Genomic DNA, 26,554 nt, shown 5'->3' on the forward strand with positions numbered 1-26,554 from the left:
ATATGATATATAGGGCAAAGTAAGCCCCATCTTTTGATACCAGTTTGGTTTACCTTGCTTCAAGGTCAAGGTCACAGGAGCTCTTCAAAGTTGGATTGTATACATATTTTGAAGTGACCTTGACCCTGAACTATGGAAGATAACTGTTTCAAACTTAAAAATTATGTGGGGCACATGTTATGCTTTCATCATGAGACACATTTGGTCACATATGATCAAGGTCAAGGTCACTTTGACCCTTATGAAATGTGACCAAAATAAGGTAGTGAACCACTAAAAGTGACCATATCTCATGGTAGAAAGAGCCAATAAGCACCATTGTACTTCCTATGTCTTGAATTAACAACTTTGTGTTGCATGACCTTGGATGACCTTGACCTTGGGTCACATGTATTTTGGTAGGAAAAATGTGTAAAGCATGTGAGTCGTATGGGCTTTGCCCTTCTTGTTCTCCATTCGAATGTCACTGTGCTGATCGTATTCGTAATCTTCGAACTATATTTACCAAATTTAAGCAAGGGTTGGAGCTGGGCTGGTACCCAAACCGTTAGCCCACAAATCGAAGAAAAATCTATGCATTGAGCCTTATTTCTTCTTCTTTTTTTATACTTTTTTTTAAACTCATTGTAAGAGATCATGGGAAAGTAATTTAAGTAGGCAATTCTTATTGTTGAGCCTTTGTAACTTTTATGTTTGAAAGTAAACCAGATTGTGTTACAAGTTACATTTTCCTGTTTGTCTCAACTGTCAACAGATCAATTTTTAAAAAAATTTCAACCATATAATACATACATACATGTATATATTTTTTTCTTCTTCAAAAAATCAAAAATTGGTACTAAAAACTCTTGATTCTAAAAACAGAATTTAATGACAAACTTGGAGCTCAGATGACACTGAATTTGCACCATCTGGGTTTTTTGAAGAAAAAAATTTCCGGGGGGGCCCCCAGTAAGGCTGGGCGCTTCGCCCGTCAACTTGACGCTTCGCGTCTTCAGTTAAAAATTGTCAGCCTTTTTTTACAATTTTCAATTCCCATGCCTGCAGGTGACTGGTTTGTGTCGTGTGTGATATGTAGACCAGGTCAGGGGTCAAGGTTAGGTCAGATCGCGTGAAGGATTGTGGTATAGATACAGTTATCACCGAGCTGCAGTTCGCCGATTCGGAGAAGACGATTTTACATTGTTCGGTTTCGTAGCTCCAGAAAAATAGATAAAGAAGATACCAAAGGAGATTTCCCACAGGTTAATCTGCACAGCGTGTTTCCAGTGTCTGCGCGAGGAAGCGCAGCGCTGTCGAAAGCGCAGTCTCGATCTGGCCATCTCAGGCAGTCGTGTAAGTAAGTAGGCTACAGACAGACAGATCTAGATCAAGTGTCTCGCACTCTTGCACCGTGTCACCTATGCCGACTGTGTGTGTGTATGTGTGACGGAGTGATTGAGTTTGTGTTACTGTTTGTTGATTTCTTACGTGAGCCTTGAAGGCATCGCCTCTTGTTATGGGTTGTGGAAGAATTGCTTTTTGAGTCACTTGAGAAAAAGTGACTATGTAATCGGTCAGTGTTAGTCTGTCCGGCCGGCCGGCCGGCTGTCCGTAGACACCACCTTAACGTTGGACTTTTCTCGGAAACTATTAAAGCGATCGGGCTCATATTTTGTTTAGTCGTGACCTCCAATGACCTCTACACTTTAACGATGGTTTCGTTGACCTTTGACCTTTTTCAAGGTCACAGGTCAGCGTCAAAGAAAAAATTAGACATTTTATATCTTTGACAAAGTTCATCGGATGTGATTGAAACTTTGTAGGATTATTCTTTACATCAAAGTATTTACATCTGTAGCCTTTTACGAACGTTATCAGAAAAACAAGGGAGATAACTAGCCTTTTCTGTTCGGCAACACACAACTTAACGTTGGGCTTTTCTCGGAAACTATAAAAGTGACCGGGCTCAAATTTTATGTGAACGTGACTCATTGTGTTGTGAATAGCAATTTCTTCCTGTCCCTCTGATGCCTCATATAATATTCAGAACTGCGAAAGTGACTCGATCGAGCGTTTTCTCTTCTTGTTTATGGAAAGATTCAGTCAAGCTACACGTGACATTGTAGGCCAATTACTAGCAAACAGTGTGTCTGCACGCAGCAAGGATCTGTGCATGTTAAATCATGTCAACGACTGATGTGATCGCGTCCCTCTGTGCACAGATCGAGGTGTCACGTGTAGCTTGACTCAATGTTTGCAAGGAAAAGTTACTTTACTACAACCCATAACATCCCTACAGTTGTTTCATGAATACTTCTATCTGTAGAGCTCAGCTCTGTACAAGAAGGTGTTTCATTGCTTTAATTTAACAATGAAATTTGCATGGTGGTTTTGTTAGCCAACATTGCCGAAATTACAGATAAATTGACTGATGCGTCCATAAGGTTTGTGTGTTGGTTTCAGAACAACATCGCTGAGATCGGCCAAGCAGTGGGCGTCCTGTACACGGCTCGTGAGAACATCTGGAAGACGGTACAGCCTCGTCTGCGTTGCGAGAAGGGCAAGCACGATAGTCCCGTCTTCGCCATGCCTCTCCTTGTGCGTGAAAACCCTGAGATGAAGCGCATGTTCACAATGAACTATCGTCTGGTGTTTGCCTGCACGGCCTGTGGCTACACTCAAGATGACAAGCATCAGAAGATCATGCCCAGTCTGCCGTCTGTGCCAGACGATTTTGGCATGGAGGAACCGTGCTTTGTGCGGCCCTGCTTTCACTGCCAGGCCCCCAGCCAGAGGATGCGCATGATTTTTGAGGGGTGAGTGGAATTCAGTGCTCTGCTGAGACGTTTCTATAATTTATTGGATTGGGAGACAGTGATGCTTTCTGCTTCTACTACGAAGAAGAAATTGTTTTATAGTAAATAGTATGCTGAAGGTGTTCATTTTCACAAACACAAAAAACACAAAAAGTTGTTGTTTTTGATTGTTGCTGTTTGAATAAGGAATTAAATTACCAGTTTATTTTTCATGGTTGCGAGACGAACAAAATCAAACCTATCTTTAGAAATGAAGATGTATCAACAGAATGTTTTGGTAGAGGGGGTGGCTTTTGAGTAAGGAAAAAAAGAAACATTTTTAAAAATGAAGAGTAGTTGTAGCCATTGACATTAAGTTGAAGTCTCTATAATTGAATTTGTTTCTTTCAGTTTACATGACTTTTTCCTGCTTCATTTCGTGAACGGAATGCCCCACAACCGGTTCCATGAGCTGGACTTCAGTTTCGGAGGCAGCGATTACATGGTCACGTCTGTTGTTCAGTACAAACGTAACCCTGATCATTTCATCTCCTGGATTAGAAATGCCCCTGGTGAGTAAACAAACGTCATAATAAAACATTTGAGTTAGGGTTGTGTAGAATGGCTCTGTAATGTGGAAATGCCTACGTTAGACAAAACCTTTTTTTTCTTTGCTTATTTTTTTCTTATGTGAGAATTCTCTTTTTTCTGTTTGTTTCTTTGTACTTGTAGTTGTGGACATTATTGTTTTGCTTCTGATAAAAAAAGATCCCTTTAAAAGAGGTTTGAAATTCACAACTATCACGTCATTGTATCAATGTATGTGTGTCTGTATACCTGTAGTTGCTCATTAAGTTACTAATATTTAACGGCAAATAATTTTGATAGCCAACCTGTTGTCTGATGGAGGTTACTTAGTGATATATAATAAAAAAAATTAAAACAAGAGGCGAAGCCTTCAAGGCTCACGTAAGAAATCGACAAACAGTAACACAAACTCAATCACTTCGTCACACATACACACACACACACACACACACAGTAAGCGGCATAGGTGACACTGTGCAAGAAAGCGAGACACTAGATTTAGATCTGAATGGCCGATTTCGAAGAAAAAACTAGTCTCGGACCGCTCGGCAAAATAACAATGACCGAGACTTTCAGTAATTCCTTCGCGTGACGTCTAACCCTCTTACGTCATAATGTGACGTCTTCAAATGTTGTGACGTCTTCAAATGTTAAATTTTCTACCGTGCAGACATACATACATACATACGCACGCACGCACGCACGCACAGACAAAAGTTAACATCGCATAGGCTACACTTACGTGAGCCAAAAATTTGAGAGCGTTGGCCGCTTTGTTTGATTAAACCTCTACCTGAGCGAGCCCCCTTTCTCCCCACTGTATCACCTTGAAACCTCTACCTGAGCGAGCCCCCTCTCCCCACTGTATCACCTTGAAACCTCTACCTGAGCGAGCCCCCTCTCCCCACTGTATCACCTTGAAACCTCTACCTGAGCGAGCCCCCTCTCCCCACTGTATCACCTTGAAACCTCTACCTGAGCGAGCCCCCTCTCCCCACTGTATCACCTTGAAACCTCTACCTGAGCGAGCCCCCTCTCCCCACTGTATCACCTTGAAACCTCTACCTGAGCGAGCCCCCTCTCCCCACTGTATCACCTTGAAACCTCTACCTGAGCGAGCCCCCTCTCCCCACTGTATCACCTTGAAACCTCTACCTGAGCGAGCCCCCTCTCCCCACTGTATCACCTTGAAACCTCTACCTGAGCGAGCCCCCTCTCCCCACTGTATCACCTTGAAACCTCTACCTGAGCGAGCCCCCTCTCCCCACTGTATCACCTTGAAACCTCTACCTGAGCGAGCCCCCTCTCCCCACTGTATCACCTTGAAAGAGAAGGGAGAGGTTAGTGACTGAATGCTTTCAAAACTGGTGAGCGGTGTTTCAAAGTAAATAATGTAGTGAGCAATGTTACAGATCACTCGTGGATGGAGTGCGATGACCTGAAGTCAGTGCTGACGCGCTTCATGCCGGGCCAGCCGTGCATCCCGCCCAGTCAGGTGCACATCGTCATGTGGGAGCGCAACCTGGCGCCCAGTCACGGGCGGCGCTTCATCAACACGCCGCACACCAACCTGCTGGCGTCCCTGGTGCTCACCGTGCAGTATCCCTCGGCTGCCACGCCCACCACCGCCTCCACCACCACCACTGCAGGTGAGTTGCACTACCAACTTTATTCTATAGGAAAACGAAACCAAGTAAATACCTAACGCGACAAAAAATCTCTCTCTCTCTCTCTCCAGGTGAGTGAATTGAGAGAGTGTATTACATGGGGGAAAAGGAAGGGATGAAATAATAACGTGATGAAATGTGATAAAATTCATAAAATCCCCAAAAAGCAAGATCTTCTGAAACACATTGGCTGATCTTGACCCGTTGTTGACATATCATTGCTGAAATCGTGAGACCTCGTAAGTGACTCTTGGCAAAGATCTTCTACTGCTATGCTAAGATGTACCACTCCGCCCGATTTTGCGTGTTTGCCGCAGCTGCAGTGCCACTCCCACTAGCGAGATCAGGCTTGCTGCTGATACTAAACAGTTACTAAAATTGTGTATAAACAATGGCCTGGTGACTTTTGCGGATTTATTAACTGCACAAACGTGTGTTCAAAATGCAGGGGTGGGACATTTCCGCGGACACAACTTACGAATTCCGCTGGAGTATTCTATTTTTCCGCGTCCCATTTCATCACAGTATCTTTAACTTGTTGACTGAATGATATGGAGAGAAGTGAAGATGGAACAGAACACTGGAGGCTTGAGAGTTAAATTGTGCTGACTGAAAACTCCTGATAACTAGTCTAATAGTCATTTTGAGCTTCAATGCATTGAATCATACTATTGCCAGTATTGGATTATGGATACATGGTTCATTACGTAAGTATGCACAATTACAATGTTGTGTGAATTTTTTATTTTTTTATTTTTTGTATGGGGGGGGGGGGGGGGGGGGGGAGAATGTCTTTTTTTTTTACCTAATCCAAACGAGTTGAATTTTAGTCTCAGAATGCACCAGATTGTACAGATTTTAATGTACCATTTTTAAAAAAATACGGGGGAGCATGCCCCCGAACCCCCCTAGAAAAAAGGGATTTCCTCTTTTTTCATCACAAGAGAGTCCCACCCCTGAAAATGTTCTGCAAAAGATTTGTTTCAGATTTTTGACACACACAAAAACGGAATAGGATAATTTATCTCTGCATTTCTATGACATATCTGCCTTCAATCCTCATGTCAAATTGTGTGTGTGTGTGTTTGATGAGAGGCAGAGAGAGATAGAGTGAAAGAGACAGATACAGAGATATTAACGTTCTGTATGGGTTGTTCATTTTGTTGTATGCTGACGATACGGTTATTTTTGCTGAATCGCCAGAATCCTTGCAGATCGCTCTAGATATTATGGACAGATATTGTAAAGATTGGTTTTTGAAATTGAATGTAACTAAAACAAAAGTAATGATTTTCTCAAGAGGGAAAGTAAGAACAGTCCCGACATTTACATTCAATGGTCGGAAACTTGATATTGTGTATGATTTTCAATATCTGGGTATTAAATTTAGCTACAATGGTAAATTAAATTACATATTCCTACTCCGAATCACATGTAGCATTGACACAATCGGAGATGCTAGGTTCTGAAAAGGCTAACCGTCTAAGGGAAGCAACCCCAACCACAAAAAGTGTAAACGTAGCCATGGTAATGACCATACACCCGGGGAGTTACCTCCCATCGTGCATGCCATGTCACTACTGCTACTGAACACGTGGCTCATATCATTCGACCTTACAGCTTTCGAGGGAGCAGGTTGTTGATTTTTGGGCTCCCCTGTGGCTGCGCTGTTTGGTGTTGTTTTGACACCCACCGGCCACGTTACCGTCTATCTTGCCTCCTGCTTCGTAGTTGGTGAGCTCTTTCCATTTTGGTCATTATTTTGACAGGAAATTTTGTTGTAGTTGCTGATTTTCGTCCGTGTTTGGACCTGTGATATTTCAGTGACTACTGTTGGCCGCCATTTTTGTTGTCAGCATGAGTTGACAGATTTTTGTGGCTAGGCCGATGTATTTCGGAGGTAAACGTAATTTTACCTTCTTACTTGCTTGCTGCTTTGTTTAGTTGGTAAGCTTGTTCCTTCTTGTCTTTGGTTTGACAGGAATTTATCTATAGTTGCTGACTTTTTGTCCGTTTGGACTCCTAAATGCGTTTCAGTAACTTATCTTGTGGCCGCCACTTTCGGTTGCTCAGCTTTCCTGACAGCTTATTTATGTGGCTAGGCCTATGTTATGGTGAGGTTCTCCTTACTTTACCTGCGTTTTTGCCTTCTGCTTTGTTAGTTGGTAAGCCATTTCATATTTCGTCATTACTTTGACAGGAATTTTTGTTATTGCTTAATTTTCGTCCGTTTTGGACTTCTAAATTTTGTCCAGTAACTTATCGCTTGGCCGCCATTTTGTGTATCAGCGTTGCTGACAGTGGTTTACTTGGCTAGGCTTTAGCAGGTATCTACCAGTCCGTAGGACTGGTCGTGGTTTCGGATTTAACATGTTTGTTATGTTTTGTTCGTTACTCTTTCTGCCTCGAACAAACACTTTGTGGGGCAGTCATATACTGTTGTATGTCCTGTTTCTTCTCCTCGCCTTCTCTGCCGTTAGCAGATCAGGTGTTGCAGGTGTCTGCTTATCTTTGTGAAGAAATTTTCGCGTTCCAAGCCTGCGTCTTCCGTTGGTCCCGCTGTCTGTGGGCGACGTCACCTTGTTGGCTTCTTTGACGCTTCCGGCCGAGACGTTGTCTAGGGCGGATGTTTTGCTTCTTCGTCTTCTACCGCTGTGGTTGGCGATTCAAGTAAGTCGAGCTGGTCCACAGGCCCTCGTGAGGCCGTCGGACAGTCCCTGCTGGGACACAGCTCTTTTCGGCGGGTTCACGACCCGCAAACCCCTGTTCAGTCGCACCCTGGCTTCACTGAAGACCATTGTGTGGCTGAGCAATGGCGGCAGTTGGTTCCGGCTACTTCTCCGACGTACGCACCCGCTGGGGTCGTTTCCGGAGTTGTCTAGCCGTTTCCGACTGCTGCGCTTCCGGCACTCGCCGGAAGCATAGGTCCCCCGATGTACGCACCCGCTGTGGTCGTTTCCGGGGTTGACCAGGTCCCCCGATGTGCGCACCCGCTGTGGTCGTTTCCGGGGTTGACCGGACGTTGCCCCCCGGGCATTCGTCCTCTGTTCAGTCGCACCCTGGTTTCCTCGAAGACCATTGTGTGGCGGAGCAGTGGCGGTAGCCGCTTCCGGCACTCGCTGGAAGCATAGGTCCTCTGACGTACGCACCCGCTGTGGTCGTTTCCGGGGTTGACCGGACGTTGCCCCCCGGGCATTCGTCCTCTGTTCAGTCACACCCTGGCTTCCTCGAAGACCATTGTGTGGCGGAGCAATGGCGGTAGCCGTTTCTGGCGCTGCGCTTCCGGCACTCGCTGGAAGCATAGGTCCTCTGACGTACGCACCCGCTGTGGTCGTTTCCGGGGTTGACCGGACGTTGCCTTTTAGGGCATTCGGGCTTCCGGCCTCCGTCCTCGCATTCGGCGCTTCCGCTTTTCGCGGTCTCGTCTGGTGCTTTCCGGCTCCACCCGGATTTACTGCTCCTTTCGCTTCCACTTCCTCCCGGATGTCGGTAGCTGAGGAGCAGCGCCAGCCCTTCGGGCAGGTGGTGTCTCAGCTCTGGCCGACGTAGTCAGCGTTTCAACCTTCGGTTGTCGCGTCGACTGCCGTTCCGGTGCCTGCGGCTGCAGACTTGCCGTCTTCTCTCTCTTAGCCTGGTCGAGGCATGAGTTAGGACGACGTCGGGGGGGACGGATTTCCGGTTTTCCGGTTATGCCGTTTCACCGGCCTTCCACCAGTACGTGGACTTCGGTTTTTTCGCCGGTTGTGTCGGACATTCAGTCTGTCGTCAGCGATTCCACACGTGCTGGTTATTGGGAAAAAGGCTTAACGCTGTCCTCTAAGCTGCGGCAGAGGTCACGTCGAAGGTTTTCCCGGGCGGGGCTTCGGCCTCCTACACTTCCTGTCTGGAAGCATAGGTTCTCCATCACAAGCGCACGTAGTGGCTTGTCTGGGGTTGATCGAGGACTGGCCTACGGGCGTTCGGGTTCCGGCCCCAGTCCTCTTCTGGTCTGTCTCACTCTTGTTCCGTCGTGGGCATTTGTGTTTCACCAGTGCGGCAGCCGTTGTCGGCGTGGTGTTTCCGGTTTTACTGGAAGCATAAGTCCTCCATTTCAAGTACACGTTGCGGTTTTGACTGGAGTTGACAGAGGACTGGCCTACGGGCGTTCGGGCTTCCGGCCTCAGTCTACTCTATGCATCTTTCGCTTCCGTTTTTTTTTGCGGTTTTGTCTGCTGCATTTCCGGCTCTGTTCGGATACACTTCTCCTCTTCCTGACACTCCTTCGGAGGTCGGTGGGTGAGGAACAGCGGCTGGCCTACGGGCATTTAGGCTTTTAGCCTCAGCCGGGGCAGTCTTCACTTTACCTGTTGGGTGTTGCGTTTACTGCCTAGTCAGTTCGGGTGGCCCTGGACGTTTCCCCTATTCACGACCGTCAGTAGGGGGATAAGTCAGGTCTTTTTCCGGTTGGATGGTTTTCCGGTTTCCGGTCATCTCATTCATCAGTTTACCACCAGCAACTGTGACTTCGGTTTGCGTTCGTAGCTGAGCTATTCTGGTTCTCAGTCTTTAGTCAGCAATCGAACACGTTCTGGATTTCCGTCGCAGCTCAAGCTTCGGCTCAGGATTTCCCTTGGGTGCATCGACATTGGTGGCTTCCTTGTTGGTTGACTTTGTTGTCGATGTCGGACTTCCGTTCCGTGAAGATAGGATGTTTTTTCTACTTCCGGTTCCTTAGTCACCTTTTGTAGGTACCACGGGTTGCAGGTTTTGGCTATGCCATCTCCTCCCGAAGGTGGTATCTCTAGTGTTTTGGTTCTGCCGCTGTTTCTACTATGGTTCAGTTCCGGAACATGCTCAGCCTTGGCTGGCTTCGGCTACACGGGCTTCACCTTTTGTTCCTTCTTGCTTATTCAGCCTTTGGAACTTGCCTCCTTTCTCTACTCTGTTGGCCAGCCCTTGCTAGGGTGAGCATGGAGCAGATGAGGCTGCCCTTCCTTCTCTACGCTCGTACGGCGGGTGTCGGAGGGACTCGTTTCTTTCGCGTTCTCAGTTCCCTGAACAGTCAAAGAGAGTCGCTTAAACTTTGCCTGCAGTAGAGATTCAGTCGAGTAGAGATCACCAGGTCTCTGACTGCTTTACAAAGGTTGAAGGAAGGTAGGGCTAGCATACTCAGAAACATGCTTAGCAGAAGCATGCTCATTCCTCTGGTTAAGCTAAGCTGGCAGCCAATAGGCAGCCTTGGCCGGGCAACAGCCATTCCACGTTGCGGCGATGGTGGTTGTTGCCTTCCTGTTTCTTGTGGCTTGTGGGGTTCTCTGGCTTCAGGTTACCCCTGTTTGGCCACAAACGTTCGGACTTTGGTCCTTGTTGTCTTTCATCGAGTCGGACTCTGTCTTTCTCTAGTGATCAGACGCGTTCTGGTGTTTCGTCCAAACTTAAGGTTCACTTGAGTTGGCCTCGGAAGTAACATTCAGGTTTTCCTGAGGGGGCATTGTCTTGGACAATGGATGTTTGAGGAGTAGTTCTTTGTGGCTTTCCTCCTCTCTCTCAGGTTTTGGCTACTCTTCTCCTTCGGGCAGAGGTTTAGTTAAGGTTCGGTTCCTGTGACTTCAGTCTTGGGCCTTTCCTCTCTTCTTCCTCATCTTAGTATGAGGCGAGTCCGGATGACGTCCGTTGGGTCGGGTTTCCTTACAGTCGCCCGGCTACAAAAGGCAACTTTGTCTAGGGCGGTTGTCCGTTTTTCTCCGCGTTGGACTCTGTCTTCAGACAGGGACAGACGCGCTCTGGGTTTCTGGCCAAACTCAGGTAGGCTCTTGATTTGGCTAGGAAGTTAACTGCCTGTTTTTTCCCTGAGAACTCTGGTTTCGGGAGTCTTATGGCTGGCTGGCTTCACGGTTTACGTTTACCAGTCTTGGTTTTCTGCTTTCGGTTTTTGATTCACTCTCGATTACCTTCAAGCAGACTGTTTTGGGAACATTCTGGCTTTTAGCCATTTTGTTTATGGTTGCCAGTCACATCGGTTTTTGACCACCGTGGGTCCTCACTTCCGGTAGCTGACGCACAGTCGTATGTGGCTGCTGTCGGGTGCTACCTCTCTCCCTGCGTTCGCAGGGACTGGTAGGGGATGACTGGCGACCTTCTATTTGTGAGTTTTCTCTTCGAGGTGGACTCTGGTACTTAGTGCTTGGATGTCTCTCTCTCGCTCTTTCGTGGGGATTGGTCACTCTTATTTTGAGCTGACTTCTTTCTCACAAGCCTTTTGGGCTTTACTACATCCCAAGGTTTGCAGACTTTGGCATGGTTGTCTTAAGGTCACCGCGGGGGTTCGTCCTTCTCAGTTGAGGGGACAACCTTACGCACGGATCTTCTCAGGACATTAGCATTTCCTTCCAATAAAAGGGGGGGGGGGGAAGCTTGTCTTTCCCTTGGCTCGCCAGGGTTTTTAATCCAAGGCTTGGGTCTATTCCTGTGCTGTTTTTTACGGCTAGGAGATTGGAAGAAGTGCTGAGCACAGCTTTCTGGATCTCTGAGGTTGTCTCTTTCGCTTTGCCTGAGATACGTCTGGGCTGTCAATCAGGACTTTCCTTGGTTCCCTCACTGCCTGTTGGCAGTGGGCCAGCCCTGGCAAGGGCTTTTGAGTGGGTTAGATTTTCTTTCCCACTGGGACCGCCCTGATTCTTTGGCAGCGGTCCAGGTTTTTGGCAAGGTTTTTTGAGTGAGTTAGATTTTTCTTTCCCACCGCCTTGTTGTTGCAATCTGCTACATGTGATTCGGAGTAGGAATATGTAATTTAATCGAAAATTTTATTGTAAATTTTCATTTAATAAATATACCTACCCGAATCACATAGTATATTCCCTCCCGCCAACCCCGCTTTTGATTTGGAGAATTTATTCTTTAGGTCGAATGATATGAGCCACGTGTTCAGTAGCAGTAGTGACATGGCATGCACGATGGGAGGTAACTCCCCGGGTGTATGGTCATTACCATGGCTACGTTTACACTTTTTGTGGTTGGGGTTGCTTCCCTTAGACGGTTAGCCTTTTCAGAACCTAGCATCTCCGATTGTGTCAATGCTACATGTGATTCGGGTAGGTATATTTATTAAATGAAAATTTACAATAAAATTTTCGATTTACTGTTGCACAGAAGAATTTGTATGACCGTGCCTCCAAGGCCATGTTTGCTTTATTACGTAAAACTAGAAAACTGTTTTTGCCTCTTGATGTTCAAATTGACCTCTTTGAAAAAACTGTGGTCCCTATTTTACTTTACGGTTCTGAAGTATGGTGCCCTTACATGTCTGATTTAGCTAACAAATTACAGATACGATTTTTGAGTCACTTGAGAAAATGTGACTCTATGTAATCGGTCAGTGTTAGTCTGTCCGGCCGGCCGTCCGGCCGGCCGTCCGGCCGGCCGTCCGTAGACACCACCTTAACGTTGGACTTTTCTCGGAAACTATCAAAGCGATTGGGCTCATATTTTGTTTAGTCGTGACCTCCAATGACCTCTACACTTTAACGATGGTTTCGTTGACCTTTGACCTTTTTCAAGGTCACAGGTCAGCGTCAAAGGAAAAATTAGACATTTTATATCTTTGACAAAGTTCATCGGATGTGATTGAAACTTTGTAGGATTATTCTTTACATCAAAGTATTTACATCTGTAGCCTTTTACGAACGTTATCAGAAAAACAAGGGAGATAACTAGCCTTTTCTGTTCGGCAACACACAACTTAACGTTGGGCTTTTCTCGGAAACTATAAAAGTGACCGGGCTCAAATTTTATGTGAACGTGACTCCCAGTGACCTCTACACTTTGACGTCTGCTTTGGTGACCTTTGACCTTTTTCAAGGTCACAGGTATGCTTCAGGTATGCATTGTGTTGTGAATAGCAATTTCTTCCTGTCCATCTGAGGCCTCATATAATATTCAGAACTGCGAAAGTGACTCGATCGAGCGTTTGCTCTTCTTGTTTAAGATGATTTTGAAAGTTGGCAAATCAACACCAACAAACATGGTTTTGGGTGAATTAGGTCAGTTCCCTGTAAGTATTCAAGCGAAATGTCGTATGTTGAATTTTTGGTACAAACTTGCATTTTCTAATGGTTCTGACAAACTTTCTTGTGTGACATCGTTTTTTGTTTAAAATGTATGAATCTGGTGTATACAAGTCAAAATTTTTGCTTTCTGTCCATGGTGTTCTAAATGAGTTAGGTTTTAGTGATTTTTGGCACAATCAAACTATCAATAATGTAACGGATGGTGGTTATTTTAATACTTTCAAAGCACTGATGAAAAATAGGCTACAAGACCAATTTGTCCAAACCTGGCATTCAGAAATAAATAACAATGAGTTTTATTATAATTATAGAATGTATAAAGAGAATTTTGAGTTTGAAAAGTACTTGTCCATCCTGCCGGTTAATTTAGCAAACGCTGTTTTAAAATTTAGAACACTGAATCATAAATTGCCTATACAAAAAGGTAGGACTCTTGGTATTCCCAGACAAGACAGAATCTGTCACAAATGTTCATCAGGTGACCTTGGGGACGAGTTCCATTATATTTTTGTATGTCCTTTCTTTACCAATTATAGAAAACAGTTGTTACGGTGCTATTATTATGCCCGCCCCAATTCAGTTAAATTCAGAGAGCTTTTTTCCACTACAAAAAAGAGTTTATTGCTAAAACTCGCAAAGTTCATGACACTTGTCATGGACTGTTTGAGAAGCGAGTAAAATTTAATTCTCTTTTAGCTTTATATTCCGTTATCTGTTTTGTGTTGTTTGTAATAGTATTTTTGTCCTTATGTTAACCCACCCATCACCCCCCCCCCCCTCTCCCTTCCCCCCATTTCCCATAGCAAAGAAATGTATGTAATCACTTTGCACTTGTAATGTTCTATTATTTTTTGAGTCACTTGAGAAAAAGTGACTCTATGTAATCGGTCAGTGTTAGTCTGTCCGGCCGGCCGTAGACACCACCTTAACGTTGGACTTTTCTCGGAAACTATCAAAGCGATCGGGCTCATATTTTGTTTAGTCGTGACCTCCAATGACCTCTACACTTTAACGATGGTTTCGTTGACCTTTGACCTTTTTCAAGGTCACAGGTCAGCGTCAAAGGAAAAATTAGACATTTTATATCTTTGACAAAGTTCATCGGATGTGATTGAAACTTTGTAGGATTATTCTTTACATCAAAGTATTTACATCTGTAGCCTTTTACGAACGTTATCAGAAAAACAAGGGAGATAACTAGCCTTTTCTGTTCGGCAACACACAACTTAACGTTGGGCTTTTCTCGGAAACTATAACTATGTGTTGTGAATAGCAATTTCTTCCTGTCCATCTGATGCCTCATATAATATTCAGAACTGCGAAAGTGACTCGATCGAGCGTTTGCTCTTCTTGTTGTATTATTATTATCATTATTATTATTATTATTATTATTATTATTATTTATTATTATTATTGTTGAATTGTTTCTTGTATTGTTTTTGCTCTCCCTCACCCCTCAACTCCCTTTTCTGTACATAGTCTGATTTCTTTTTGTTTTAGTTCCTTTTATTTGGTGTTGAATGAAATGTGTTTTTATTGTTTTTTAATTTTCCATGTACCCTCACGGGGTTTTATTGGAATAAATAAAACTTGAAACTTGAGAGAGGGAGAGAGAGAGATGATTTTGAAGCTCTCAATTTGATTAGACTCTATTCTGAGTATTTGCGTGAATCTTTTTTATCATCGGTAGTAAAAATTAATATGAAGACCCATGACTGACAAAAATGTGAATTGTCAGATACATGTAGAAGCAGCTGTTTGTCACAATCAAAAACTTCTTAGCCATTCATTTCAGTATAAGATCAAAACATTAAAACAAAACACACAATTAAAATGGCCAGCTGACGTCGCTAGCGGCACAATTTTGCTACGAGAGCGGCTCGCTGCGAACGCGCTTTTGCGAAAGGCCGCTAGGAAGGAGTGACACATCTTAGCATAGCAGGAGAAGATCTTTGCTCTTGGCGCCAAGTCACTTATGAGGTCCCACGATTTCACCAACGTCATACGTCTGGCTCCATATAAGAATTTTTAATTTTCTGGCGCGTTTGTTCAGTAGATACACTACTTCTGATGCTTCCTTGGTGTTAGATGTGTCAAGTCCCTAGTAAGGAATTGTTTAACCAGAAGCTGTTTTAGGGAGAAAACAGACATGATGTAGGTTGTTATGTGGATGCAGCTGTTGATGACCCCCCCCCCCCCCCCTCCCCCCCCTGCGGGTTAGGGGGAAGAATTTACCTGATGCTCCCCAGCATGTCGTAAGAGGCGACTAACGGATTCTGTTTCTCCTTTTACCCTTGTTAGGTGTTTCTTGTATACATTATAGTCAATTTTTGTAAAGATTTTAGTCAAGCAGTATGTAAGAAATGTTAAGTCCTTTGTACTGGAAACTTGCATTCTCCCAGTAAGGTAATATATTGTACTATGTTGCAAGCCCCTGGAGCAAATTTTTGATTAGTGCTTTTGTGAACAAGAAACAATTGACAAGTGGCTCTATCCCATCTCCCCCCTTTCCCCGTCGCGATATAACCTTCGTGGTTGAAAACGACGTTATAAAGAAAGCTGTTGATGACGTCGTTAATTTTCAACTGAGAGAAAATGACATTGCTGTCTGTGCATGATGTAAAGGGATAGTGAAATGACATGCTGTATTTATTTTTTACAGCGGCAGCTACCCAGTCCCCCATTCAGAGGATAGTCTACCCATCTGCAAACCCTCGCGGCAGAGGTCGAGGGAGGGGTCGCGGACGGGGCAGAGGTCAGACCCAACATACCACCAACATCATCCGCCGTCCAGCTGTTGCTCCAGCCAGCAAGCAGACCATCTACACCATTGGATCTCCAGCCCCGCAGGCCCCGGCCCCTGGCGGAACCAACCAGAGAATCGTGGTCCTCAAATCCAGCACTGGAGGGCTGCAGGCGGTCAACCCGGCCACCTTGACTCCGGCCCTTCTGGAGGCCCTCAAGAAGCAAGGCGTCAACGTGGGGGCCATCAAGGGCCCGCTGGTGCTGCAGCAGACGTCCGGTGGGGCGTCCCAGCCCATCAGCCTCACCAGTCTCCTGGGCAAACCCGCCCAGGCCACCACCAGCATCGTACCGGCTGCTGAGCGGGAAGCCAGCAGCGAGGCGTCAGAGGCGGCGGCAGCGCTCATGTCGAGCATGCAGGAGGAAGTGTCGGTCCAAACTTCCACTCCAAGCACAACCATTCAGATGCACACCCAGCCCACTTCCGTGCAGTTTCACACCACCACTGTACCTGGAGCTACGTCCCTCCTGGGTTCCGGTATGGTTCTCCCAGGTCAGGTGTTGACCCCCTCCGGTGACTCTGCAGGGAAGACGCGGTCGCTGTTGACCAACGTGTTGACCTCTGCACCGTTGGAAGGTCAGGCGGAGCAGCAGGTTGTGGTGAAGCAGGTGACGGCGTCCACCAGTCCCACCAAGGTTGCACTGGGGGCGCAGGGCGGGATGTACCGCATCATGTCCTCTGGCGGCAAGGCTATTCAGGTGAGGAATCAGTTCTGAGAGAGGAGTAGAACAAGACTGGCCTTTTGCTCTGACTTACTGCCATGGTTTTGTATACATACTGCATTTTTTGGCAACCTTACACATTGCATTGCAGTTTTAATTTTTTTATGCATCATGTCCTCTGATGGCAAGGCTATTCAGGAATCTCACAGGCATGGGAATTGTCCACGGATTTCCGCGAAAAGGAAATTACGTTTCAGCGAAAATAAAAAATTGTCTGCGGCTAAAAAAAGGTAAATTCAATTATATATGTATAGTCAAACATTGTCATCTGTCCGGGCAACAACTTTTGTTTCTTTTTCGACGCTGGAAGTGGACGGCGAGATATTTTGTTTTCTTTGTCAGCGGAAATTGCGAGCAAAACAAAGTAGCCGATTTCAGTTTTTAAAATACTCCAACTTTCGTCTGCTCGCTAAGTCTTGCGGTGCTCCCAGTCTTGCTGCGAGTCCTTTCGATCACGATTTTTGCCAAAATAAGACGTGCTGACTGACTGCTGCATGTCTATCGGTCAATTGACGGATTGAGACCTATGTGTGTCTGTCTTTTCCAAATTTAACATAGCAAAAGACCGATGACCGACGCCCAAGCCAATCTCTGTTGTGGTCTTTAAGTAGCTATGGTATTTTGTGTACGACTGTTTGTTCAGTTTATCAAGCTTCATCAACCATTGATTTCTTGCTCGCTGGCACATTTTTGTTAGGAAACTAGCTTTATTACCATGATTACTGACGTGAACGTGTTTACCCTTTACAGGTGACGCCAGTGAGCTCAGGGCCCCAGGGTAGGCGTGTTGTGATGCTGACCCAGTCCACCACCAGCAGTCGGGGCATCAACATCGTCCACCCCCAGCTGACCTCCACCCCGGCCACCGTCACCTCCACCACCACCCCCATGGCCAAGTACCAGCTGATGACCAAGCCAGACGGCACCCGAATCCTCACCCAGATCTCCGCAGCGTCAGCCTCCTCCTCCCCTTCTGCCCAGCCTGCCAGCTCCGTGCGCGTTGCCCTGGAGGGGGGTGAAGGGGGGACCCGTCTGGTCAGCATCTCCTCCCCCTCCCGCGGCCAGCAGAGCGGCGGCGTGGACTCCTTCCCTGCCTCCATCCTCTCTACCACCACCTCCCCTTCCTCCATGGTGGGCACCCCGCTTCACGAAGCGCGCAGCAGCAACATCCGCACATCCATCGTGGACGCCAGCAACATCCGCACATCCATCGTGGACGCTGTGGTGACCAACTCCGGCACCACCTCCACCAACCCCATCGTCATTTCACCCCCTACAGGCCTGGGGGGTAAAGTCAGGATGGTGTCCGTTAATTCCTCGGGAGCTCAGCTGGCCTTCACCTCCCTCCCCCAGGTGGTCAGCAGGGCGGGATCTTCCGCCGTGGTCACAAGCCCCACGTCAGTTGTTCAGGCCAAATCGGCCGGACCCTTGCTGGACATTCGACACCACCTCACTTTCCGTTCTGAGACTCCTCCAAAGACTGAAGTGCCAAAAGAGCCGGAAGTTGAATTAGAGGAAGATTCAGAGAACGAAGCAGACTTGGATTTGGTCGGCCTAGCTGACGATGACTGGAAAATTCCGAGTGGGGTGAAGCAGCCTGCCGTTCAGGTGAAACGTGGCCGAGGTGGGCGCGGAGGACGTGGCAGGGGCAGAGGTCGCGGTCGTGGGGGCAGAGGTCGTGGTGGAAGGGGGCGCGGCAGAGGGTCACCCAAAGACCTGGTAACCCCTGGTGGACGCATGATGCAAGGCAACGTGCTCATTGACAGTCCCACAGGCACCCGGATCGTCTCCATCACCCCTGGAACTGCTGGTATTCCCGCTGCAACCTTCTCACCCCCTCACAACCTGGCTGCCATCGACTCTCAAGACAACACCGACAGCTCCTCTTCTCTCGCCCAGGAAATGCCAGCTTCTGAAGTTGCGTCTGAAGAATCGGTAGACATAGAGATGAGTGACGGAGGTCAGAACGTTAGTGGCAGCCAGAGCCCGCAGAAACCGTCGGAGGTGGAGGATCCTGGAGCCAGCGTGGTGACGGAGGCTGTCCAGTCCTTCGAACTGGGGTCAGAAGACATCATGTACGCTTCCTCTCAAGCAGAGCAGGACCAGTTCGAGAATGCAGAAACCTACGAAGACACCCAAGACATGTCCATGGAGGTCGTAGAGCAGGAGGTGGTGACCTCGTCCGACATGCAGGTCGTGGAACAGGAAGTGACAGTAGGTGAGGAGGTGGAGGGAGTTGCCTACAGTGAAGAAGTCAGGCAAACGCACCCCCCTGAGATCGGGGAGCTGGTGCAGCAGACCGTGGAGGAGGTTGCCCGAGCAACCAGTCCTTCCATCATGGGCAAGCGAGGTCGGAGGCGGCAATCGGGCTGCCAGAGTCCTCGCAGGGGCAGAAAGTCGTCTGGGTCGTCGCCGGGTCAGAGCCCCAGGGGCAGGAGGAAGGTGTCTGACAGCATGGAGGAGATGAGTTATGTGCCCCTGACTGAAAGCACTGAAGATGTTGCTGCCTCTTCCACCAAGGCCAGCCCCAGTCAGTCCCCCTTTACCTCCCCAGCAAGATTCAGCCCTCAGAAATCCCCCGTGGCTTCTCCTACCCGAGAAAGCCCCACCAAGTCCCTGTTGGCATTTTCCCCTCTTAAAACCAGTCCTCAGAAAAGCCCAGTGGCGTCTCCTGTGAGAGGCAGTAGCCCGGTGAAATCGCCGCATGCTTCACCAGCCAGGACAAGCCCCGTAAAGTCGCCCTACGCTTCACCCACGCAGGGCCAGGAAAGCCCCACGAAATCCCCTATCCAGTCACCAGCATACTTGCAGCCGTCAGTCTCTGAGATGGTTACTGAGGAAACGGTTGAAGGAGAGGCAGTAGCGGTGACAGACGAGGCGAAACTAGAGAGCAGTTTAGATGAAGTGGAGAGCGAGGAACAGGATGAGACGATCGCTCCGCCGCCTAAAAAGAAGGGGCGTGCACGCCCATACAAGGGTCATCGTTCTCGTCGGGGCAGAGGGAGGGGACGGGGAAGAGGTGGCAGCAAAAGGGTGAAGTCGCCTGTTTACCCTCCATTGGCCGACGAAGAAAATGCGGCAGTTACAACAGAGGCTTCTGGCAGCCATACAGAAGAGGAGGAAGAGTTGGAAGCAACAGGGGCCGCCCCTCAGAGAGACATTGTGGAAAGCAGCAGCGTGGATGGAGAAACGGTGGAGCAGGTCATTTCTGTTCCATCACCAACCAAGTCCACTGAAGCAGACACTCCAGATCATCTGCCCACAGCTGAGCCCATGGAGGCTGAAAATGTACCAGCTTGTCAGGGAGAGGAATCTGAGGCAGCGGAGGAGGAGATGAAAGAACAAACCCCACAGACGACCAAGAAGCGGCGTGGACGTCCCAAAAAGATCAGAGCACAACCAGTAGAAGATGTAAGTGAAAACAAAGAGGTAGAGGTGGAACCAGAAGCTAGCGTTTCTTCTGCTGTGGAGACAACCGAACCTGTGGAGGAAGACGTTCAAGAGTCTTGTAGTGTTATTGAAAGCAAAGAGTCTTGTAGTGTTATTGAAAGCAAAGAGTCATCTAGTGTTGTTGAAAGCAAAGAGAGTGAAGATGTTGGTACAGACACGGTGCAAGAACATCACATGGACGTGACTGAAGAGCCAGCTGCAGAACAGACCATGTTGGAAACGTCACCAGTCACCCCAGCGACAGGTAAGAAGAGACAAGGACGGCCACCAAAGAAGGCTTCAAAATGCACAGCTGAACCTGCAGCCGACAGGCCTGAGGTGGTGGAAGAATCAGTGGAAGTTGCCAGTGATTTATCTCAGCAAGCAGACACACATGCAGCATGTGAGGATCACATGGAGACAGAACTGGCATCACAGGCAGCAAAAAGTGATCTTGTCACCGAAGAACTTCCAGCCTCGGTGGACATTTCTGGGCAGCAAGATTCAGGTGAGACAGCTGTGGAAGAAGCTTCCTCACTGGACGAAGAACCATCCACATCAGTGGCACATGATCTGCCTTCCCCGAAGTCAACCACCCCATCATCGCGGGGAAGGAAAGGGAGGAGAGGCGGACCTCCGAAACAGAAGGTGCCGGAATCGGCGTCAGTGAATGAAACTTCAGCCCAGGCAGACGAAGAGTCTGTTGAAGCCAAACCAGACGTTGAAGTAGTTAGCAGTGAGCTGAACACAGCAGACCAAGACATTGAAGTAGTTAGCAGTGAGCTGAACACAGCAGACCAAGACATTGCTGAGCCAACTCCTGCTGAGGAAGCTGAACCATCAACATCGGTGGCAGATGCACGGACTAAAGGGACTCCTGTCTCAGCCAAAAAGAAGGGTAGGCGAGGCCGCCCTCCTAAAGTGAAAGAATTAGAACCCGCTGAAGACAGTATGGCCGAAGTTGACATGCCTGTTGAGCCTGAAGACGGGGCAGAAGTTAGCACTGTGAACATTGAGGCCGATGAATCCCAAGAAAGTGTAGCTGTGAAAGAGGAATCGATGGATGTTTTACCCAAGGAGGAAGCGCCTGAACTTGCAGAGGAAACAGAAATGGAGGTGAAACCCTCTGTCGATTCAGAATCGCCAGCAATACCAAAAAAGAAGCGAGGTCGCCCTCCAAAATCTGCAAAGAAAACCTCTCAATCTCAAAAGGCAGCAAAGGCGGAAAATCCAGAAGTAGACGTTCACAAATTTGAAGCAGAGGCCGAGCTTGAAAATGTTGAAACAATTGACGAAAAACCTGCCATGGACGTTGATGCCTCTGAACTGAAACATGAAGAACTCCAAAGCCCCAAAGATGGTGTGCCCTCCCCTAAGAAACAGAGGGGTCGTAAGAAGCAGAGAAACTTACTTGAAAATGTTGAAACAATTGACGAAAAACCTGATATGGACGGTGATGCCTCTGAACTGAAACAGGAAGAACTCCAAAGCCCCGAAGATAGTGTGCCCACCCCTAAGAAACAGAGGGGTCGTAAGAAGCAGAGAAACTCACTTGAAAATGTTGAAACAATTGACGAAAAACCTGATATGGACGGTGATGCCTCTGAACTGAAACAGGAAGAACTCCAAAGCCCCGAAGATAGTGTGCCCACCCCTAAGAAACAGAGGGGTCGTAAGAAGCAGAGAAACTCACTTGAAAATGTTGAAACAATTGACGAAAAACCTGATATGGACGGTGATGCCCCTGAACTGAAACTTGAAGAACTCCAAAGCCCCGAAGATAGTGTGCCCATCGCTAAGAAACAGAGGGGTCGTAAGAAGCAGAGAAACTCACTTGAAAATGTTGAAACAATTGATGAAAAACCTGATATGGACGGTGATGCCTCTGAACTGAAACTTGAAGAACTCCAAAGCCCCGAAGATAGTGTGCCCATCGCTAAGAAACAGAGGGGTCGTAAGAAGCAGAGAAACTCACTTGAAAATGTTGAAACAATTGACGAAAAACCCGATATGGACGGTGATGCCTCTGAACTGAAACAGGAAGAACTCCAAAGCCCCGAAGATAGTGTGCCCACCCCCAAGAAACAGAGGGGTCGTAAGAAGCAGAGAAACTCACTTGAAAATGTTGAAACAATTGACGAAAAACCTGATATGGACGGTGATGCCCCTGAACTGAAACTTGAAGAACTCCAAAGCCCCGAAGATAGTGTGCCCATCGCTAAGAAACAGAGGGGTCGTAAGAAGCAGAGAAACTCACTTGAAAATGTTGAAACAATTGACGAAAAACCCGATATGGACGGTGATGCCTCTGAACTGAAACAGGAAGAACTCCAAAGCCCCGAAGATAGTGTGCCCACCCCCAAGAAACAGAGGGGTCGTAAGAAGCAGAGAAACTCACTTGAAAATGTTGAAACAATTGACGAAAAACCTGATATGGACGGTGATGCCCCTGAACTGAAACAGGAAGAACTCCAAATCCCCAAAGATAGTGTGCCCACCCCTAAGAAACAGAAGGGTCGTAAGAAGCAGAGAAACTCACTTGAAAATGTTGAAACAATTGATGAAAAACCTGATATGGACGGTGATGCCCCTGAACTGAAACTTGAAGAACTCCAAATCCCCAAAGATAGTGTGCCCACCCCTAAGAAACAGAAGGGTCGTAAGAAGCAGAGAAACTCACTTGAAAATGTTGAAACAATTGATGAAAAACCTGATATGGACGGTGATGCCCCTGAACTGAAACTTGAAGAACTCCAAAGCCCCAAAGATGATGTGCCCTCCCCTAAGAAACAGAGGGGTGGTAAGAGGCAGAGAAACTCACTTAAGTTAGATACACCCGTGAAATCTGAATTTGTGCCAGCAATCTCTGAGGCTGGAAAATCCCCTGCTGTTAGTCCCAGGAGTGAATCAAGATCTAGCAAAGACAGAGAGAATATATTTGACATTATGAGCAGCGTCAGCCCTTCGAAAAAAGACAAATCTCCAGCAGCTAATACTAAGACCAAAAAAGGAAAATCCGGCAAAGAGTCACCCCGCGTTAAGTCCCCCAAGGGCACAGGCAAAAACGCTAAGCTGACTTCAGCCGGCCCTGAACACGCAGTGGTAAAACGACGCAGCTATGTAACCACCACTCTCGCGCTCAGTGACTTCCCCACCCCTTCAGGAAGTGGGGTTCGAGGTAGCGAAAAACGGAATTCCATGCACAATCAGTCGGGGTTGGAAGAGGCCGTGGTGATTCGTCGTCGACCCCGACCTCTGGCCTCTCCAGATGTATTAGCCCCACCCCTGCCGTCGCACATCTCCCCCTCTCGCCCCATAGGACACGCAGACTATTCCGAAGGCTACCAGGCAGTACTGATCAAGCGTAGGCGAACGGCCGACTGGAGCGCCACCCATGACCAGATGGGCCGGGACGCCGCCGGACTATCTCGCTTCTCTGAAAGACCGTCAACTAGTCCTGTGGCAGGCACTAGCAACAGTGGTCATAGCCACCTGGATTACTCAACTGGGGCATCTCATTTCCTTAACAAATCTTCCCAGGTACTAGCGGTTGATGGTGCTGAGGTAAGCAATGGCTCGGCCAAGACTGTACACGCAGGTAAGAAAAGTGTGAAGGGTGTGTTGGGTAAAAAGTCCCGGACTAAAGTGCGCGCTGGTGATTCAAGGGACTCGTTGGAAGAAGTGGTGCGAGAAAATCACAACGACGGAATGGTGGGTCCTGAAACGGACGCCCAAGACCTAAACGCTGACACACCTCTGAAGCAAGAATCGGTTTCAGCCGATATAGACGGGACAGACAGTTTCACAACTCCTGTGACTGACAGCATGCCTTCTTCGTCTGGACCTGTGTCGGACTTAAAGTCTGAATCTTCATCCTCCATACGACGATCATCCAGGCCGGTGGTGCCCTCACAGCGTTTAAAAGAATCAAACATTTTAAAACGCAGACTCGCAGGTGCTGATTCCGGTGAAACTTCAAAAAAGAAAAATCGAACAGCGCAGTAGATAGATGTGAAGTGTTGAAACGGTTTTCATTTCCATTTTGGTTTTTCTTTCGTTTAGCAACTTTCTTCCTCTTTTTTTTTTATGCTTTGTTCACAGGTTAAATGGTATTTTATTTGTGGCATTTAACAATCAATTTCTTTTACCTTTAATTACCTTTAACTTAGTTTAAGGATTTATATGAAAATCTTGAGTTTCCATTTTCTTGGTCAGTGTTTGCCTAGGGCTAAAGGGAGAGAGCTAGAACATTCAAAGAGATTGCCATATTTAAATGTGTATATTGTTGCTGCTTCCCGGCATGAATTTGTTATGATTTTGGCAGACAGGTGTGCCTAATTTAGCCAGGCTGTCTAAAAATGAGATCTATAGTATAATGTTTGTCTGTGTTTCATCTGTGTGCTTGTTCATTCATATAACCTAGCAAGTCGTCAGTTGATATTCAAACCATTAACTGCCTCTTTGGTTCTGGGTATGTTCTGTATCAAATTAATGGTGGATATTTTATTTAGGTAGCATGCGCATGTATAACTACTGAATGTTGTCCTGCAAAATCTGCCATACCACTACCAGTGATCAGAAAATGTTACGAGTTAGGTACGCTTTCTCGTGCTTTAGTGCTGTACATAGCATCAGCCTGTTTGCCTTTTTGAAAGAAACATTGACAATATGATGTAAAACATGCTCCATTGCTAGTCACTGAAGTCCGCAATGCCATTTAACCGCAGTATTTCTGGTTTTAAGTTTAAAATGCAAAAGAAAAAAGAGCTATCTACCTGAAACAAGTTTGGTCTGAAAGTTTCGTTCCTCCAGTAGTATAGGAAGTTTTGTTTTTCTTTTTCTCTCTGAGTCTGAATCTCTCTCCCTCTCTATTCCTGTTTTATTTATTTATTTATTTTTAAAAGAGAAAGAGAATCCAGATGAAATCAGGTTAGTCTATTTGTTTTTGAATGCTAAGAAAAAGCTGGTGTAAAAAAAAAACAATTGCTTTGATGTGAAGGTACAAATAATGAGTACTGGTAAGAAGCAAACATGGCAGTGTGTGAAGCTGTGAACTTGAGATGCATGAAATCTATGAAAACAAATTGAACAACTGGTACAGAGAGGGATGTGCTTGACTCCGTATACATAGCTAATATAATGTTCTTCAGCCAGATATTCCTGGTAAATGTATTGAATCAATACTTGAATCAGTCAAAACTGGTGTTAAGATTGGCTAGGTTTTGTACAAAAATGTTTTTACCACAGATGTACAGATGATGAGTTTTGTTCATTTAAATTCAAATATTATTGTTGCCCTTTTGTAAAGCAAATATTGAAAGAATCATCCTGGTTATCATCATCGCTAGTGTCACGAATTATCATGGATTTAATCGTCATTTGTTATACATTCATTTTTTTCCCCGTTTGAATGTTTTGATTTCTTATTTGTCATCATATTAACTTCACACGAAAGCAAACAGAAAAATCATTACCAAATCCAAAAAAGAAAAATTTAACACTTTACTCTTTATCAGTTCATGCTCGTTGACTTTAGTTTTGATGGTAAAATCTTATTATGGACTTGGTTGATCTCGTTACAATTTGCAAATCTCACTCACATCAGCATAGATACCAGTCCCAAGTCCCATGGTTAAACTGCATCTGTATAGCATAAGGTATGAAAAACATGGTTTTTTTCAATACTTGTGCATAGAGGTCTTCTAACTGTTTGAAATGGTAGGAGTAACACTAAAGATTATCAGTATTGCATGACTGACAGTGCAAAATGGTACCATTTCACCGGGATGGGGAACTCGTAGTGTTCAATCCACTGTCAAGTTCTACTTTTTTCCCCCTTTAACAACAAAAGCTTCATTATGGCATTGTTGTTATTTGTATATTCTTTTGAAATATGTTGTCATATGTTCATCACATTCATGATATGTTTAATGTAAAAATAAAGTTATTGAATGAGTACCTCTGTGTTCTGTGATTCCCATCTCCCCCCCTTTCCCCGTCGCGATATAACCTTTGTGGTTGAAAACGACGTTAAACACCAAATAAAGAAAGAAAGTTGTGATTTCTGTGTCTTTTAGTTTCATTACTGTGATTGAACTCCAAGACCCAAAAAACTTTAAATGCAGGGTTATTTCAAGGGATGTTTACAATTACATTTAATTATGAAGAAAGCATGTTCTAAAAGCAAAGCTCAACATTAATGTCATGGATGATGGCAAATTAAAATGTTGACGTTGTGGAATTTTGGCGTAACTAATTTTATACAGCTTTTCACTTCAGTAGAAGGCCAACACTGATTATTTCTATTATGAAATAGTGTTTATATTTGTACCTCGTATGGCTAGAACGATAAAAGAATGTTAAATCATGTATTGTTCATAATATTTTAGAGGATATTTCTCATTGAGAATGATTTACTTTCCACAAAATCGCCAAGAATCGAGTTACGCCAACATTCCAGGGAGACAACGTTATAAACCCATGGGAAGTGTTAAAAACAAGATTAATTCATAAGCCTGTTTCA

At 46.2% G+C, this 26,554-nt stretch overlaps 1 protein-coding gene across 1 annotated transcript in view; it reads left to right on the forward strand.

Annotated features, from left to right (window-relative positions):
- The window catches only part of LOC138980394 (serine-rich adhesin for platelets-like), a 46,957-nt gene extending 20,970 nt beyond the window's left edge, over positions 1-25,987 (forward strand). The window contains exons 4-8 of the mRNA XM_070353257.1: positions 2,446-2,798; positions 3,189-3,349; positions 4,778-5,014; positions 15,740-16,578; positions 17,353-25,987. Coding sequence (XP_070209358.1) covers positions 2,446-2,798; positions 3,189-3,349; positions 4,778-5,014; positions 15,740-16,578; positions 17,353-24,036 — 8,274 coding nt within the window. The 3' untranslated portion in view covers positions 24,037-25,987. The remainder of the gene's footprint in view (positions 1-2,445; positions 2,799-3,188; positions 3,350-4,777; positions 5,015-15,739; positions 16,579-17,352) is intronic.
- The last annotated feature ends 567 nt before the right edge of the window (positions 25,988-26,554 follow it).

This window comes from Littorina saxatilis, linkage group LG11, assembly GCF_037325665.1.
Source record: "Littorina saxatilis isolate snail1 linkage group LG11, US_GU_Lsax_2.0, whole genome shotgun sequence".
Taxonomy (NCBI): domain Eukaryota; kingdom Metazoa; phylum Mollusca; class Gastropoda; order Littorinimorpha; family Littorinidae; genus Littorina; species Littorina saxatilis.